A 16,338-nucleotide genomic window follows, 5' to 3' on the forward strand; every position below is an offset into this window, starting at 1 on the left:
GGTGGCAAAGTGCTGCTCTAGAGCACTGTGTGATGCAGGCTTGGAACAGGGATGAGCTGAGGCTGGAGAGGGAACATGGGTGGTCCATCTCTCCCCTCTTGTCTTGGCAGGGGAGTCGGTGTCGGTGATCAAACATGCGGACCCCATCCCTGATCCCCGGGCTGTCAACCAGGACAAGAAGAACATGCTGTTCTCTGTAAGTCCCTTACACCTGACTCCACCTCTCCTGTGGTTTTCCAAAGTGCAGAGGCTGCTGGTGGATGTGGGAGATCTCTGAGCAGAGAAAGGGAGTGCATGCATAAGATCTGAATCCATAAAAAGAGCCCCAGATCCATAAAAATAAGAACCTGCTTCGTTTGGATTCCATCTGGGCTGTGGCACATGAGGCCTTTAAATACCTTGGGAAATCTCAGAGCACTTTTTCCATCCATGCATTATGGATGGGGAAGAGGTCTGTGGTAAGCCTGGAGCTATTGCAAATTTGGGTTTCCTCCCTTTTCATGTTCTTCTCAGGCAGAAGCCAAGTCCTCAAGGGGTTACAGCTCTCAAGAAGGGCTCTCCTGCTTCTTGGGGTGGGTTTATACAAAAACCCCAAGATGTCCCATTTTCCCCTTAACCAAGGGGGTAAAAGAGCAACCCATTTCCCTTCCACAATGAGGAACCCATTTCCTATTCACAATGAGGAACCCATTTCCCTGCTCCAACCAAGGGTTTTCATACCCACATACCCACTCTCCTCCCTTCCTCCCCCCAGGGCACCAACATTGCAGCTGGCAAGGCCGTGGGGATCGTCATTGCCACGGGGGTGTACACGGAGATCGGGAAGATCCGCAACCAGATGGTGGAGACGGAGCCCGAGAAGACTCCCCTGCAGCAGAAGCTGGATGAGTTCAGCCAGCAGCTCTCCAAAGTGATTTTCCTGGTGTGCATCGCCGTGTGGGTCATCAACATCAGCCACTTCAGCGACCCCGTGCACGGCGGCTCCTGGTTCCGCGGCGCCATCTACTACTTCAAGATTTCGGTGGCGCTGGCGGTGGCCGCCATCCCCGAGGGCCTCCCGGCCGTCATCACCACCTGCCTGGCGCTGGGGACGCGCAGGATGGCCAGGAAGAACGCCATCGTCAGGAGCCTGCCCTCCGTGGAGACCCTGGGCTGCACCTCGGTCATCTGCTCTGACAAGACGGGGACACTCACCACCAACCAGATGTCCGTGTGCAGGGTGAGAGGCTGAGTGTGGGGTTAAACCCTTTTCTGGCCCAGAGATGGGGAAACTGAGAAGTGTTGACTGGCACCCTCACCACCAACCAGATGTCCGCGTGCAGGGTGAGAGCTCAGGGCAGGGGAGAGGCTGGAGAGTGGGGTTAAACCCTTTTCTGGATCAGAGATGGGATAACTGAGAAGGGTTGACTGGCACCCTCACCACCAACCAGATGTCTGTGTGCAGGGGGAGAGCCCAGGGCAGGGGAGAGGCTGGAGAGTGGGGTTAAGCCAATTTTTTGGATCAGAGATGGGATTACTGAGAGGTGTTGACCAGCACCCTCACCACCAACCAGATGTCTGGAGTGTGGGGTTAAACCCTTTTCTGGATCAGAAATGGGGAAACAGAGATGTTGACCGGCACCCTCACCACCAACCAGATGTCCATGTGCAGGGTGACAGCCCAGGGCAGGGGAGAGGCTGGAGAGTGGGGTTAAACCCTTTTCTGGATCAGAGGTGGGGAAACTGAGAGGTGTTGACCAGCACCCTCACCACCAACCAGAGGTCTGTGTGCAAGGTCAGAGCCAGGCCCAAGGAGGAGGGGCATAGGAGAGGCTGGAGTGTGGGGTTAAACCCTTTTCTGGATCAGAAATGGGGAAACAGAGATGTTGACCGGCACCCTCACCACCAACCAAATGTCCATGTGCAGGGTGACAGCCCAGGGCAGGGGAGAGGCTGGAGTGTGGGGTTAAACCCTTTTCTGGATCAGAGATGGGGAAACTGAGAGGTGTTGAATTTGCAGACAAATTCAGCGTGGGGAGAGATGAGAATCTTGTGTGCTGCTAAAAGCGAGTTTCCTAATTACACCCAAGCCAGGAGAAGCCCTGATCCCTACTGAGCCCTGGGGAACCTCAGGCCTTCCTATAAACCCCCAGGGCTTCCTATAAACCCTCAGGGCTTCCTATAAACCCTCCTCCCTGCTCACCCCCACACTGCTACCACACACAGCTCTGGTGAGGACACAGAGCCCATTCTCTTGGCTTGGGTGTAATTAGGAAACTCACTTTTAGCAGCACACCATTGTGGAGGTGCTGTGTTGCAGTCTCATTTCAGGGGTCACTTTCCAGGGAATGTTTCTTCATGCTGGGATGTGACACTGAGACAGAGCTGATGGCCGTCAGCCTCCTCTGCTCTCTTGCTCTTTCCTCCCTGTTTTTAACCCAACCAGTGAGAAATCCTGGACCATGCAAAATTACAAAGCCTGGACCCATGGAAAGCATTTCTGATGGAAGGAGGAAGCCCTGGGGTGCTTTGGTGAAGGGTTTGAAGGCTCCTCACCTACCAGAGAATTTTGCTCCCACATGACTGGCCCTGTGGAGAGGTGACTTGGTAGGAAAGCCTGGACCATCTGAGCACTTCTCAGTTTTCCCATTAGTCCATGAGTGTCAGGAGAGCTTTTTACATGCCTTTGGCGTGTTGTTTTTGTAGGAGAACCTTGGAAAATGTGTTGCTGTGGGAAAAAAGAAGGAGCTGGCCAGCATCCCTCCTCTGTGACACACAGGCAGTGTGGTGGGAAGCTGTGACAGTGCTGCAAACCAGGCACAGGCCTTGGCCACTGGTTAGCTGAGCACAAACTGCAGATGGATGGAAATGGCTGATATTCCTGCATCAATTGTCTTCTGCAGAATGAACTCAGCAACTTTAAAAAAATCAGAAAAAAAGAGCAATTAAAAAGTCAAAGTATCCTCCAGCCCATGTCCCCATAATCCTGTTGCAATATCTGTTTATTCCCTTGGCTGGATCCTGGCTCCCAGGGCACAGTGCTGGAGAAGGGCTGGCCCAGGACACAGAGCAGGCTGTTAATGTTTAATTAACAGGGATTCCCGTGCTGACGTGGGCAGGACAGGGCTGCCTGCCTGGCCCTGTGAGTGGCAGGTGGGTAAATATTAAATATTTGTGCTGGGCAGCCCTTGGTGTGGCCAGGACACGCTCCTGTGCCAAACAGCCAGCCCAGCCATGGGCTGAACAGCCAGAAAACCCTATCAATAACCTGGGGAAATGTATTAATTGAGAGTGATTTCATTAAGTTGCCCATTAACAGGGTGAGTGCAGCTGCTGAGCAGGGCCTGCTCACTGTCTCAGTGCTGGCATCAGCTCTGGGAGCTCTGAAGGGACTCTGGAAAGGCTTCAGGGCTGGTTTCAGGAGCTGTGCCATGTCTCTGGGTCCCTCCCAGTGCTGGGGTCTCATGGCCAGGGTGCTGTCTGAGCCAGGACACACCCAGGGCTCAGCAGGGGTCAATCTGTGTCCCCCAGAGCCACCCAAAATGAGGGGCTTTGTGCTGGGGACTTTGTGATCCTGTCCACCCAGGATGGTTGAGACTTTGCTCTGACCTCAAGTCCACCCAAGGTTACAGTGACAAAGCCACAAACCCATTTAGTAAAGCAGAGCAAACCCGTGGTTTGTGTCACTCCGTGGTCACCTGGGGGTCTCTGAGACCACCACATCCCCCAGGGCAGGGAGGGACCAGGAGCAGCCTCCTCCCACCCTGTAAATAACCATGGAGCTGGGAGCAGTGGGAGCCTGGCAGGAGGAGAAGGGACATTATTCTAATTAATAATAATAGAAGCATCACAGCTCTCTCTGCTCTCACATGTTTAAATCACTCTCCTAAAACTTGCAGCAGCCTTTTATGCAGCCTACCTTAATTTTCCAGGAAGGTGGCACTTGAAAATCAGGACTCAAAGAGGAGATGTGGCCTTGGGGGTGGGGGGGAAAGATACTGGTGCCCCATGTCTGGGAGGAGGTGATTGGTGATATTTGGGGTGATTAGTGATATTTTGGGTGATCAGTGATATTTGGGGTGATTAGTGATATTTGGGGTAATTAGTGATATTTGGCTGTCTGAGATGGCTGCTGGTGTTTTGGGGAGCAAGAACAGAAGGGGGTTTATTTTGCACAAAGGCTGTAGCAGAGCCTGGATGTGCAATCCCTGCCTTCCCTGGTGCAGTCCCCAGGGCTCTGTGCCTTAGTTCAGCACTGTGGCCTGTCCAAACCTGTCACTAATTACTGGGGGACCTGCCTGGGGGTCCCCAGGGGCTGTGGGTTGGCTGGGGCTGCTGCCAGTGCAGGAGGAGAATGATGCTGATCCATGGGTTGGTTGATGGAATAGTGACTGATGGTTAGAGCTCTTACAGTCAGCAATCCTGCCTTTCTCCATGAGTAGTTCTTTTAAAGACACTGCAGAAAATACAGAGTAGTGCAGATAAATCCTTCACACCTGTCTGCCCCACAAACCCACAGCTGCTGCTCCAGGGATGCATTTGAACACAAATGCCCTTTTCTTCCTAGAAATACCCAGCAGCAGCATCCAGCTGTGTGCTGCAGCACCAGGCTGGGCAGGATCCAGGGGACAGGAGAGGGACAGTGATGCTGGAGCCCTTTGAGAGAAGGGGACATTCTCTGTGAGCATTTAGTTACATTTTCCTTCCATTCTCCTCTCTGTTGCATTATAACCCCAGATCGCTGGCATGGCTTTGAAAGGTTCAGGGCAGGGGAAGCCCAAGGGTGCTGCTGTCTGTGTTCCTCTGGCTGGAGCTGCTGTTCACTGTGATTCTTTGCTGTTCACAAAGAATGATAAACAGGAGCTGCACAAGAGGCTGGGCAGCCCCTCTGTGAGCCTGGCTTGTCAGCAGCCCCCAGCTGAGCTGCAGCATTCCCACCTCCTTCTATTGCTCCTAATATTATTTCTATTAGTTTTGTGATGGAAACTTTACTTCTCCTCTTAACTACTTAAGACACAGCTATTTCCTCTGGACTGCTTCCACTGCCCACAAACCTGCCCACTTCTCAGCCTGGAAATCTGACAGAACACCAACAGGCTGAGAGAGCTGGGCTGCACAGCCTGGAGAAGGGAAGGCTCAGGGGAGACTCTGGAGCCCTGTCCAGTGCCTAAAGGGGCTCCAAGAGAGCTGGAGAGGGGCTTGGGACAGGGGCCTGGAGTGACAGGACAAGGGGAATGGCTTTGAGCTGAAGGAGGGGAGATTTAGATTAGATTTGAGGCAGGAATTGTTTCCTGTGAGGGTGAGGAGCCCTGGCACAGGTTGTGGCTGCCCCTGGATCCCTGGAAGTGGCCAAGGCCAGGTTTGAGCAACCTGGGATAGTAGAAAATGTCCCTGCCCATATCAGGAGGTGGGATGAGATGAGCTTTAATGTCCCTTTCACCCCAAACCATTCTGTGGTCCTGCAAACACCTCTGCAGTGCCCTGGCTGCCCCCATGCTTGGCCCAGTCACGCAAGCTGGGAGCAGCAGGAAATTTGATATAACCTCTGCTTGCTGTGGGTTATGTAGCACCTTTTTTTTAAAAAAAAAGGCATGGAAAAATAAAGAGCTTGGAATGATGTGGGTTTTTTATTTCCCTTTTCCCTTTTTTAATAAGAAAGACACTATTGTGAAAGCAATAATTGTTTTGTAGCCATGGGCATTTGAAAACAAACAGGCTCATATCAGGCAAACCCATCAGGCTGGGGTGGGTTCTTTCAGCTTTTTAATAAATGAGTCTGGTTGGTGTTTCAGGAGTCCATTTTCTGAGGAGGACAGGAGATTTTGGCTCTCTGGAATGCTGATGGTGTTGGATGTCTCAAAAAAAGATGATGGGTGCTTAGGCTTGGAAGGTTCCTTGTGGTGGTGTCTCAGACTGGGTGCCTTAGCTCAGGTTCTGGGTCTGTCATTTTGGGGGGTTGTTACCAAAGGAAATAGGATTTGATTTCTTTATTGAGCTGCCAGAGGAGCCCAGTGCCTCCAGGGGACCTGGGACACCTCTTGTGCAGCACTTTGGCTCAGTATTTCCTTCAGAACCTTTCAGGGATGGTGCTGGGCCTCCCTGATGGGCCCTGGGAAAGGAGCTGAGGGCATTGGTGCCTTGTGAAGGTTGGCCTAGAACAGGGACTGGACAGAGCTAAAGAATAAAGCAGGGATTTATTAAAAAGATCTCCATGGATCCACCTTGGGCAGCACAAGAGCCCAGCCAGGGCTGCGCCCAAGATGAACCAAAATGGCCCCAAAATGGACAACCAGGCACAGGGTCTCTCACTTTGATCAGTTCTGCTCCATTTGCATCTTGCAGTTCATTGTCCAATTACAGCTTTAGGTTATGAAGTCCCATCCTGCTTGTCTTTCTCTCTTTAGTTCATATTGTTTATGCTCTTGGGCCTGAGATTTGGATCATTTGTCCTTGGTGCCCAGCGGGAGCAGGAATTGTTTTATCTCCCTGCTCTGTGCCCAGAGCTCACCATTCTCTGATATGAAGCTCAGAATTACACACTAAAGCAGCACAGAATGTGAAAAATATAAAATCTAAACCTGAGGCATCAGCATTAGCTCAGGATAGGGGTAGTGGATATCTGGAAATAACTGGGTGAGGCTGTTTTGGGCTCAGAATTACTCACACAGGAGATGAATGCTTTGAACCTGCTCCTTTGATTTACTTAAACCTGTAAAACAGGGAGGTGAGAAAAAGTGAGAAAAGCCCCTGGGGTGTCCTGGTGCTGACCATGCTGGGATTGGGCTCCCTGAACATCCCTTATGGCTTGGCTTGTCCCCTAGCTCATACCTGGGACCCCTCCTGTATGGGGGAGGCTCCCGCTGATGAAGTGTCCTTGTATTATTAACAATAATTAATAATAATAGCAAGTAATAATTAATAATAATAGCAGGTGAACCTCTGTTTGTTGCCAGAGGAAATGTGGAAGGCAGAGGAGTGGGTGGTAGCTGGAGCTGTTGCATCTCTGGTGCTTGAGTGATGCCTGCTGATTTCTCCAGTATCTGTTGCTTCCCTCTCCTGGGGAACAACACAAACAACCAGAGGAAAATAAATAGAGTAAAAAACCAATTATTTTGAGACAGGTTGGAGTGGAACAGTTTTCCCTGCACCTGCTTTCTGGAGGCACTCAGCAAATTCGTGGAGCTGAGGAGAGCAGCACTTCTCTGCATCCACATTAAATCCTGGCTTCCCTCTGCAGCCAGGGAAATGCATTTGCCAAACCAGTTTTATTTATTTCTTTGTTTATTTTTTTAATTTATTATGTTGCTTTTTGGCTTCAGTGTGGGTCATAAATAACAAGAAGCAGAAATGAGCATCTCTGAACTCTCTGCTCCTGTTCCCAGGGATGCTGCCCTCACAGGTGGGCTGTGCTGGGAGGGACAAGGGGGACTGGGGGAGCCTGGGGAGAGGGGAATTGTAATTTTATTTCAGAGTTTGAGGGATTTGTCTCATTATAGCAGCAAAAGAAAAACTGGAAGGATTTTGAAAGGCAAAAATCACTAAAAATGGAGTGTGGGGGACTTTTATGGCTCACTGGGGTTTTATTACAGAGCTGAGCTGTGATCCCAGTAAGGCACAAGGCTGGTGGCTGAGAGCTGGCTGGGAAGGGTGGCAGGGGCAGCCACCCCTGCTTGGATCCTGCCCTGCAGAGGCTTTCCAGGGCAGGAGTGGATACCTTGACCCTCCTGTGCTCCAAGACAAACACAGGAACCTTCTTAGGAACAGGCTCAGCATCTCTCATCTCCTAGGGAAAGAAGGAGCTGCAGGAGGTGAACATGACAAAGGCAGAGGAGAGCTGGAAGGATTTGGGGACACCCAGGGGTAGTGGCTGACCAGGGATGGGCCTGAGTGTGGTGGTATTCACAGGGGTCCCAGGACAAGGGAAGAGATGAGGATCTGACTCCATGTTTCAGAAGGCTGATTTATTATTTTATGATATATATTATATTAAGAGAAAATTATATACTATAAAAGAATACAAGAATTCTATTGAAATTATATATTATAAAAGAATATAATATATAATATATAATATATAATATATAATATATAATATATTATTCTATTTAAATGATATATTAGAATAGAAGAAAGGATTTCATCAGAAGGCTAGCTAAGAATAGAAAAAGAATGATAACAAAGGTTTGTGGCTGACCGAGACAGTCTAGACAGCTGGACTGTGATTGGCCATTAATTACAAACAACCACATGAGACCAATCACAGATCCACCTGTTGCATTCCACAGCAGCAGATAACCATAGTTTACATTTTGTTACTGAGGATTCTCAGCTTATCAGGAGAAAAGAGCCTAAGGAAAGGAATTTTCATAAACCATGTCTGTGCCACCTGAGCCTGGTGCCAGCAGGGCTATGATAACTGGGACAGTGCATTGTGGTGGGTTTCCAGGCTGGGCATGAGGGCTGAATGTGCTGCCTGATGCTCTGTTTGTCCCTCTCCCCTGGCAGATGTTCATCATGGAGAAGGTGGAGGGCAGCCAGTGCAGCCTGCACGAGTTCAGCATCACCGGCTCCACCTACGCCCCCGAGGGACAGATGTGAGTGAGGGTCCCATCCCCAGGGACACAGGGGGCTCTGGGCTGGCAGCAGAGCTGGGGGAGGTGGGAGGGTTGGGTTCATGGCCATGGCTGGGGGAAAGGAGGGGTTTCCATGGTGGTTTGCAGTCCTGTCCATGGGGATCCCCAGTGGGCTTGCAGGTGTTGGGTGATGGGCTGTGATCTGCTGTCCACGGGCACCAGGACAGTGTTTCCCTTCCCTCACACCCAGATCCTGCCCCACTTGGTTTGGGTGCTGCTCACCCTGGCTCTGCCTTCCCACTGCTCAGCAGAGGGTTCCACACCCTTGGCTCTCCCTTGGTTAGCAATCCCAATAAAACAAGGCCACCCGTGAACCAGAGATGACAAATGTGGGATTGGGGATGAACATAAAAATTTCATAGAAATTTCATCACATAGAAATTTCCCCTAAATTTCTCACCAAGTGATACACCTATGCTACTCTCTATAATCTATTTCACTTTGCAGCAGAAGATGCCTCACCATGTTTCTGGAACCTGCACAGTTTGGGTATTGGCTGGTGGCTGTTGCAGGATGCAGGGTGGGCAGCTTGTCCAGGAGCCACCAGCAATGCTCAGGGGGATTTGCAAATGGCTCAAACCCCACCAGGACAGTGCTCCCTGAGCCCTGTGCCCACAGGAGGGGTGGCTGCCATGGCTGGTGTGCCCAGGGCAGGATCCTGCTGATGTCAGGCTGTCTCTCAGGGCAGGCATGGTCAGGGAGTGGGAGCTGGGGGCTTTTCTCTGAAGTATTATCACACACATGGAGTTCTCTGCTGTTGTATTTGTTTATTCCTGTTCCTTTGGAAGGAGGTGGTGGCCCCCAGTGTAGCAAGAAGGCAGATGAGGAGCTCAGCTGGTGGTGGGAGTACTCTCTGCTCCCCTCTGCTTTGCTCAGTGATCCCAGACACATCTGTCAGCATGGTCCCTTCTGCTCCTCCATGGAGCAGCTGTAACTCATCTCAGCCACAGACATAATTTCATGAATATTTATGGAGCCAATTTGATCCCTGGCTAGGAATCTCCATTAAAAGCTGAGCCAAGTCATAAGCTGGTGTCAGTCAGTGCATTTCAATTAAAACTGAGGAGGACCTGGGGGCTGAGCTTGTGCCTGCCAGCCTCTGAAGCTCAGTGTTCTCTGGCTCTGGGGGCTGCATTCAGGGCCACTCTGTTGGTCTGCAACATTTTTTGTTGCTCCTGAGTTTTGATTTAGCCCTGTGCCTGTGTTGTGTATGGAGAGGGATGTGTGGGCTTGCTGAGGAGAGAATCCCCCTTCCCCCAGGGCTGGTAGCACTAAAGGCTTGTTTGCTTTAACCTGGCCTTGGCAGGGGGATATTTCATGCAGGACACTGCCTTTGCTCACACAGCACCCAGCCAGCAGCCCTGTGACCGTGTTCACAAGGGTTCTTGGATGAGGGAAGAGACAAGGATCTGACTCCATGTTTCAGAAGGCTTGATTTATTATTTTATGATATATATTACATTAAAACTATACTAAAAGAATAGAAAAAAAGGTTTCATCAGAAGGCTAGCTAAGCTAACAGTAGAATCAGAAAAGAATGATAACAAAGCTTCTGTCTCAGACAGAGAGTCTGACCCAGCTGACTGTGATTGGCCATAAATTGCAAACAAACCAACATGAGCTAATCACAGATGCACCTGTTGCGTTCCACAGCAACAGATAATCAATATTTAAATTTTGTTCCTGAGGCCTCTCAGCTTTTCAGGAGGAAAAATCCTAAGGAAAGGATTTTTCATGAAAAGATGTCCGTGACAGAGCCCCTTTGCTGATGTTTTTCCCAGCACATGGGTCTGACCATGGGGCTCCCATCCCTTCCCACAATGTCCAGGGGATCCCGTGCTGCACAAGCCATGCTTGCTGTGTCTGCTGTCCCTCCCTGTGAGCCCAGGGCTGGGCAGCCCCTCTGGGCAGGAGCAGTGGCTCTCCCTTCCCACTCACAGCCCAGTGTGGCTTTGTCTCCCTCAGCAAACAGATTTTTCAGATTTTCTTGGCTGCTCCGTTTTCCGCTCCTGAGCTGTAACAAGGGCTCCAAAATGTTCTTTCCATTGGGAACCAACAGTGGAATAAACTGATCCTAGTAAATGCCTGACAAATTATTTTTCCAGCCAGCAGATGACCGGCTGGGTTTACACAGCTCTAACCTGCAGTTACCTCTGCTGGAACCAGGGGAATTTTTGATTTCCTTCAAAACCACTGCTACCATTCCTGCCACCAGGAGAGGAGAAGCAGCTGGAGTGTTCAGGGCTGCTCCTTTCCGTAGCAAAGAGCTGCTATCGAGGAAGCAGAGATCACAGTTCAACACTTGCTTGGAAGCAGCCACAGCAGTGCAGCTGTTCAAGCTCTCTGCTGCTCCTAAATGCTCCCCTGGGTTCCCTCTGGAGTGTGAGACAGCATCACAGGGAGGGGAAGGGACTTGCTGTTGGTTCCACAGCTCCTCTGGATTCAAAGCAAATGGAAACCCCTGAGGGGATGGGTTTTAACATGAATTTCTTTGCCCCTTTTCTGGTCCATCATTTTCATCATCAGCCTGTGAGCAGCCCCTGCTTGCTCCTTTGAACTCCTCTGCTGCTCCCCTTGTTCTGGGCCACTTGCAGAATTTATTTGCCTCCTGTGATATTTTATTTGCGATTTAGTCCTGCCCCATTTAATAAAGTACAAAATGTGAACTCAAGGATTTATTGCCAGCACTGGTGCTTTAATTGGGCTTTTGCTTCCACTTTTACAAAAATGATGTGTAGGCTATGTATCCCCCTAGGAGGGATGTTTAGGGTGAGCTAACTGTATTGAAGGTGTGAGCTGGTGTGAGGCTGTTGGGGTTGCGTGGTGCTTCTAGTTGTGGTTTCTCTGGGTCTGGATTGAAGGCACTTGAGACAGAAGTTCATGTTGGGACTCAAGTGTTTATTATTTCTTATCAGTAAAACAGTCTCACTGCTGTGAGCTTGGCAGCTTTTCATTAGAAGGCACAAAATGGCCAACAATCTCTTGTTATATGGTCTTTTAAGACTAAACTATCCAATTAAGAACCAATTGCTGTAGATTATTTTCCCTTTTAACCCAGTAACTGATCCCAAAGAGCTGCAATGTGGACTTTTCTGCCCAATTACAAAATGCCACCCAAACCCAAGAAGAAGAAGGAAGAAGAAGAAATCCAGGAGGACACCCTGTGCCCTCCATCTTGTTTCCATCCACAACATACTAAAAATCCCAAAACCTAAATTTCCCACCTAAGTGATACACCTACACTACTCTCTATAATCTATTTCACACTTTTGTGGACTCCAGTCTATTCTGGAGTTTAGGAAACTTTCTCCATGAATGAGGGTCAAAGTCAGTGCTCCCCTGGGGGTCAGGGCACCCCGGAGCAGACAGGAAAATATTCCCTATGTGCTCTGGGTTTCTCCATTGTTGTTTTCTGCCCGCAGCCTGAAGGACGAGCAGCCGGTGCAGTGCGGGCAGTACGACGGGCTGGTGGAGCTGGCCACCATCTGTGCCCTCTGCAATGACTCCTCGCTGGACTACAATGAGGTGTGGGGGCACCAGGGCCTGGGTGGGGTAGGGAGGATGCTCTTGCTGTGCTTCAGGTGCTTCAGGTCCAGCAAGAGTAGAGTTTGTCCCTTGGGATCCCCTTCCCTGGCTTCCCTCATCCCCTGGGGTGCCTTGGTGTGGTGGGTGGCAGCATCCTCAGGAGCAGCAGCAGCGTGTGGAGGATGTGCTCTAAAGCTTAAGCTCTTTCTTTCTGCCCTCTAGTCCAAAAAAGTCTATGAGAAGGTGGGGGAAGCCACTGAAACAGCCCTGACGTGCCTGGTTGAGAAGATGAATGTCTTCAACACCGACCTCAGCAAGCTGTCCAAGGTGGAGAGAGCCAACGCCTGCAACTCAGTGAGTGGGGAGAAACCCTTGTGAGCTGCAGCACTGGGGGATGGGAGGGAGAGGAGGGATTGAGGATGGCTGAATTTTGGGCAAATAAACACTTGCAATGATCTAAGGGACCGATTTGCACAAGGATGTGATTTATGGGCTCTCATGGCGAGCTGGTTTTGGAACAGTGGCCCTGGGGAGCTGATGCCAGGGCCTTGAGGACCAGCTTTGGAGCAGGTGATTCCTGAGGCTTCAACTCAGTGCAGTCCCTGCTCAGGCAGGAGAGACCCTCTAAATGAGAGCCTGAGCTCTGGCTGCAGATGAGCAAGTTTGGAGTTATCTTTGGGTGCCCACTTTGCACTGAGCAGCCACCCTCCAGCATGAACCAAACCCTGTTCCCCTGAGCCTGGCCTGCCCCAGTGACATTTGCTCCTTGGAAACATCTATTTTTGACAAGAAAATATCTTGTTCTGGCTACTCCCCTGCTCCAGTGTCTCCCTGTCCTCCTGGGTGAAAACACACTTTATTTTGGGTCTGTATTTCCTCTGTTGGATCTTACAATGTCTTCCCTTGCTCAAAGGGCTCTCGGTTCCAGCATTTTTCCTCAGGATAGATCTGTGCAGGTTGTAATAAATATTCTGACTCCTTTCTGATAAGGCAAGCTTATCAGAAACCTTCCTGGCTCCTGTGGCTGCCTTTCTCCTCCCACCCCAGGGGCTCAGCAGGGTTGTCAGAGAGCAGCAGTGTCCCTGGCCTGTCCTGCTCAGCCCCGTGCTGTTCCTGCAGGTGATCAAGCAGCTGATGAGGAAGGAGTGCACGCTGGAGTTCTCCCGGGACCGCAAGTCCATGTCCGTGTACTGCACCCCCAGCGGGGCTGGCAACAACTCTGCTGGCAGCAAGATGTTTGTCAAGGTAGGGCTGAAGCCACTGTTGGTTTGTTTGTCAAGGCAGGGCTGCAGCACCTGCAGGGTCCAGCTTCCCCTCACACACCCAGCAGTGTCGGGATCATTAGCTTGTCAGAGTGAACCCAAGAAAAGTTCAGAAGTTTCTTTTCCCAGCCCAGCGCTTGAAGAAGGACTCTGAGCTCTTCAGTTCTCAGTCTCAAGGTTGTTTATTGCGTCTTACCTATAAAAGATTTTCTCCTGCCCTGCCAAGGTCAGCTCAGCAAGACAGTTCCAGGCACTCTGCCTGCCCCAGGACAGTGTTATGTCTTTATACTAAAAACTACATGTACATTATTTGCAATTGCTTTCCAATACCTATCACCTATGTTAGACAGTGAGCTTCTACTCTAAACCAATCCAAAAGTGCCACCATCACAGCAGAAGATGGAGGCCAAGAAGAAGAAGGAGAAAGGCTGGACATGCCCAGTTCCCTCCATCTTGCCTCCTGAACCCCCATACCAGAAACTCTAAAATCTACTTTTCCACCCTGTGATAACTTCACTATTATTCTACCTAAACTGTTGTGGCTTGCAGACCTTCATATAACATTGGTAATTTGCTCCACGGGTCATAATCAAACCCACAGGTGTTTTGGGCTCTGTGCCAGGGTCCCTGAGCCCCCTGGCAGGGGTCTTGGCTGCTCAGGACAGCCAGAGGGATGCCCTAGGTCCTGACACAGCAGCATCTGGCCCTGGCTGCACAGGGCAGTGGTGATGCTCTGCAGCTACTCTCACACTCTGGGGAAGGTGAGGGGAACTGCAGAGCATTTCCTGCAGTGCTGGTGGAAGCTCTGAGCTGCTGGGGAGCCAGGATCCAGCAGGTAGGCTGGTGGGGTCAGGGAGGAGGTGAGTCTTTGCCATATTGATGAGGGAAGAAAGGGGATGAGATGGTTTAGAGGGAGGGAAAGGTGCTGCTGAGTGTGTCGGTGCTGGGGCCAGGGACAGCTGCCCTTGTGCAGAATTTGGGCACTTGCCTTTATTAAAGGCTTGGACCCTCTGGATGCCAGTAATGCCCAAAGGATGATGTCCAGTTTTCCACTGAAGCCAGAAATAAAATAGTGTTTCATAGGAAATTTTCTTCCCAAGGGAAGAGATGTGGTGGAATTTCTCCCCGCTGACTCTGAGAAGATTTGAATATTGTTGTTCCCACTGGGAAATTATCTGGGTAGGTGAACTCTGCCCTCCAGGCCAGGCTGGGACCCTCTGAAGCCTCTGGATCTGTGGCCCTGGGAGAGCTTTTTAAGAGATGCAATAGAAAGATTGCAAGTTTTATATTAAAGAGTAATGTCAGGGTGCTTTGTAAGGTCAGGAGGGCTGGGGTGAGAGGCTGGGATGCTCAAGGACATGTTTTCCTGAATTGCAAAGGCATCACAAACATCCTCTGAGTATCACACATTTGTTCCCTCACAGATTTCCAGCTCTCATCCTCTGCAGGTCAGAGCAGGGGTCTTTGGGGTGGCGTTGAGGAAGATGAAACAGGAAAGCCTTATAAATATGATTGTCTGGCAAAAGATTTTGAGAATACGGACACTAAAAGCGAGATTGAAATGAAAACAAGCTTTGAGATACCTCAGTTACTGAACAACTGGAAAACAATGGTGTGGCCAGCTGAAGGTGATCCCCTTTTGATGGAACAACACCCTCTGCTTGCAGACAGGCCCAAGGGTCAGAGCAGACCCTACAGCTCAGCAGAAGGGGCCCAAAGAGGAGTTTTTAGGGTTTAAAATGTAACACAGCATGGTAATGTAATGATTCTTATAGGCTGTATGTAAATGCTATAGGATTTGTATATTGTACTAGATTGATTAGTGAGAATGAGAATATTCAACACAGAAGATGATTTATTGTGTTGTAATGGGAACTTCGCTCTCTTACCTCTTGCCTCTTAGCTCTCACCCCTTCTACTCTCTTATGCTTTTACTCTCTCATCCTCTCTTGCCCTCTCTTCTCTGGGACCTGCTCTGAGCTGTGTTTGGCAGCTCCCAGCAGGGCCCTGCACCCAGGCCCTTTGCAAAAAACCCCAAGTTCCACGACCTGGCTGCAGAGATCTCTCGTCTCCATTCGTCCTGACCATGTTACCCCCTGTCACTCTTACAGGGTGGGGTGGAAGTATTTCGGGAGGATCTGTAGGTTTTGCAGGAGTCAGCTGGCTCTCCAGCAGATCCTGCTCTTGGTGACCTGGGTGTGATCCCGGTGTGTTCAGTCAGAGGCTGCCATCTAGTGCCCTGAGCCACAGGGCCGGGATGAGTGCTGGAATTTGGGGAGATTTCCTCTGTTTTTACCCAAACTTGGTGCCTTCCCTCCCTCTGACACTTCCTTTGACCCTCCATCCTCACCCCATCCCCTGAGTCCTCCTCTCCTCCCCACAGGGCGCCCCGGAGAGTGTCATCGAGCGCTGCACCCACGTGCGCGTGGGCACCGCCAAGGTCCCGCTGACGGCCCCGGTGAGGGACAAGATCCTGGGCAGGATCCGGGACTGGGGCATGGGCATGGACACCCTGCGCTGCCTGGCCCTGGCCACACAGGACGCGCCCGTGCGCAGGGAGAGCATGCAGCTGCACGACTCGGCCACCTTCGTCCACTACGAGGTACAGCGCCCCACATCTGGCCTTGCTCTCCATCTTCCTTGTGCCCAGAGTTTCCCCAGCTGTCCCAGCAGGATTTTTCTCCCCCAAAAATGCAGGGCGCAGAGGTTCAGGGACATCACACCATGACCAACATGATCCAGTGAAGCCAAATTTATTATTCCTAAAAAGACTATATTTATAATAAATCTCTACTGTTCACGTGTCTCTAGCTAATACATGATTGGTTAATCCTGGCTGTTCGTGTGACCCTCTGGGTCAGGGTGTTGGTAGCAGTCCAATTGGAAATGTGGCTGCAGCCCTCCTGCAGTGTCAGGGGTGGTTCTGCTGGAGCAGGGAT

The 16,338-nt window shown here is 50.6% G+C and overlaps 1 protein-coding gene across 3 annotated transcripts in view; it reads left to right on the plus strand.

The window, feature by feature from the left end:
• Positions 1-16,338, plus strand: part of ATP2A3 (ATPase sarcoplasmic/endoplasmic reticulum Ca2+ transporting 3) — a 63,366-nt gene that overhangs the window by 28,840 nt on the left and 18,188 nt on the right. For all 3 annotated transcript variants that reach the window (XM_058818052.1, XM_058818053.1, XM_058818055.1), the window contains exons 7-13: positions 111-196; positions 755-1,219; positions 8,485-8,573; positions 12,035-12,137; positions 12,360-12,491; positions 13,257-13,382; positions 15,783-16,001. In XM_058818052.1, the coding sequence (XP_058674035.1) occupies positions 111-196; positions 755-1,219; positions 8,485-8,573; positions 12,035-12,137; positions 12,360-12,491; positions 13,257-13,382; positions 15,783-16,001 (1,220 nt within the window). The remainder of the gene's footprint in view (positions 1-110; positions 197-754; positions 1,220-8,484; positions 8,574-12,034; positions 12,138-12,359; positions 12,492-13,256; positions 13,383-15,782; positions 16,002-16,338) is intronic.

Source organism: Ammospiza caudacuta, chromosome 20 (assembly GCF_027887145.1).
Source record: "Ammospiza caudacuta isolate bAmmCau1 chromosome 20, bAmmCau1.pri, whole genome shotgun sequence".
NCBI classification, from domain to species: Eukaryota; Metazoa; Chordata; class Aves; order Passeriformes; family Passerellidae; genus Ammospiza; species Ammospiza caudacuta.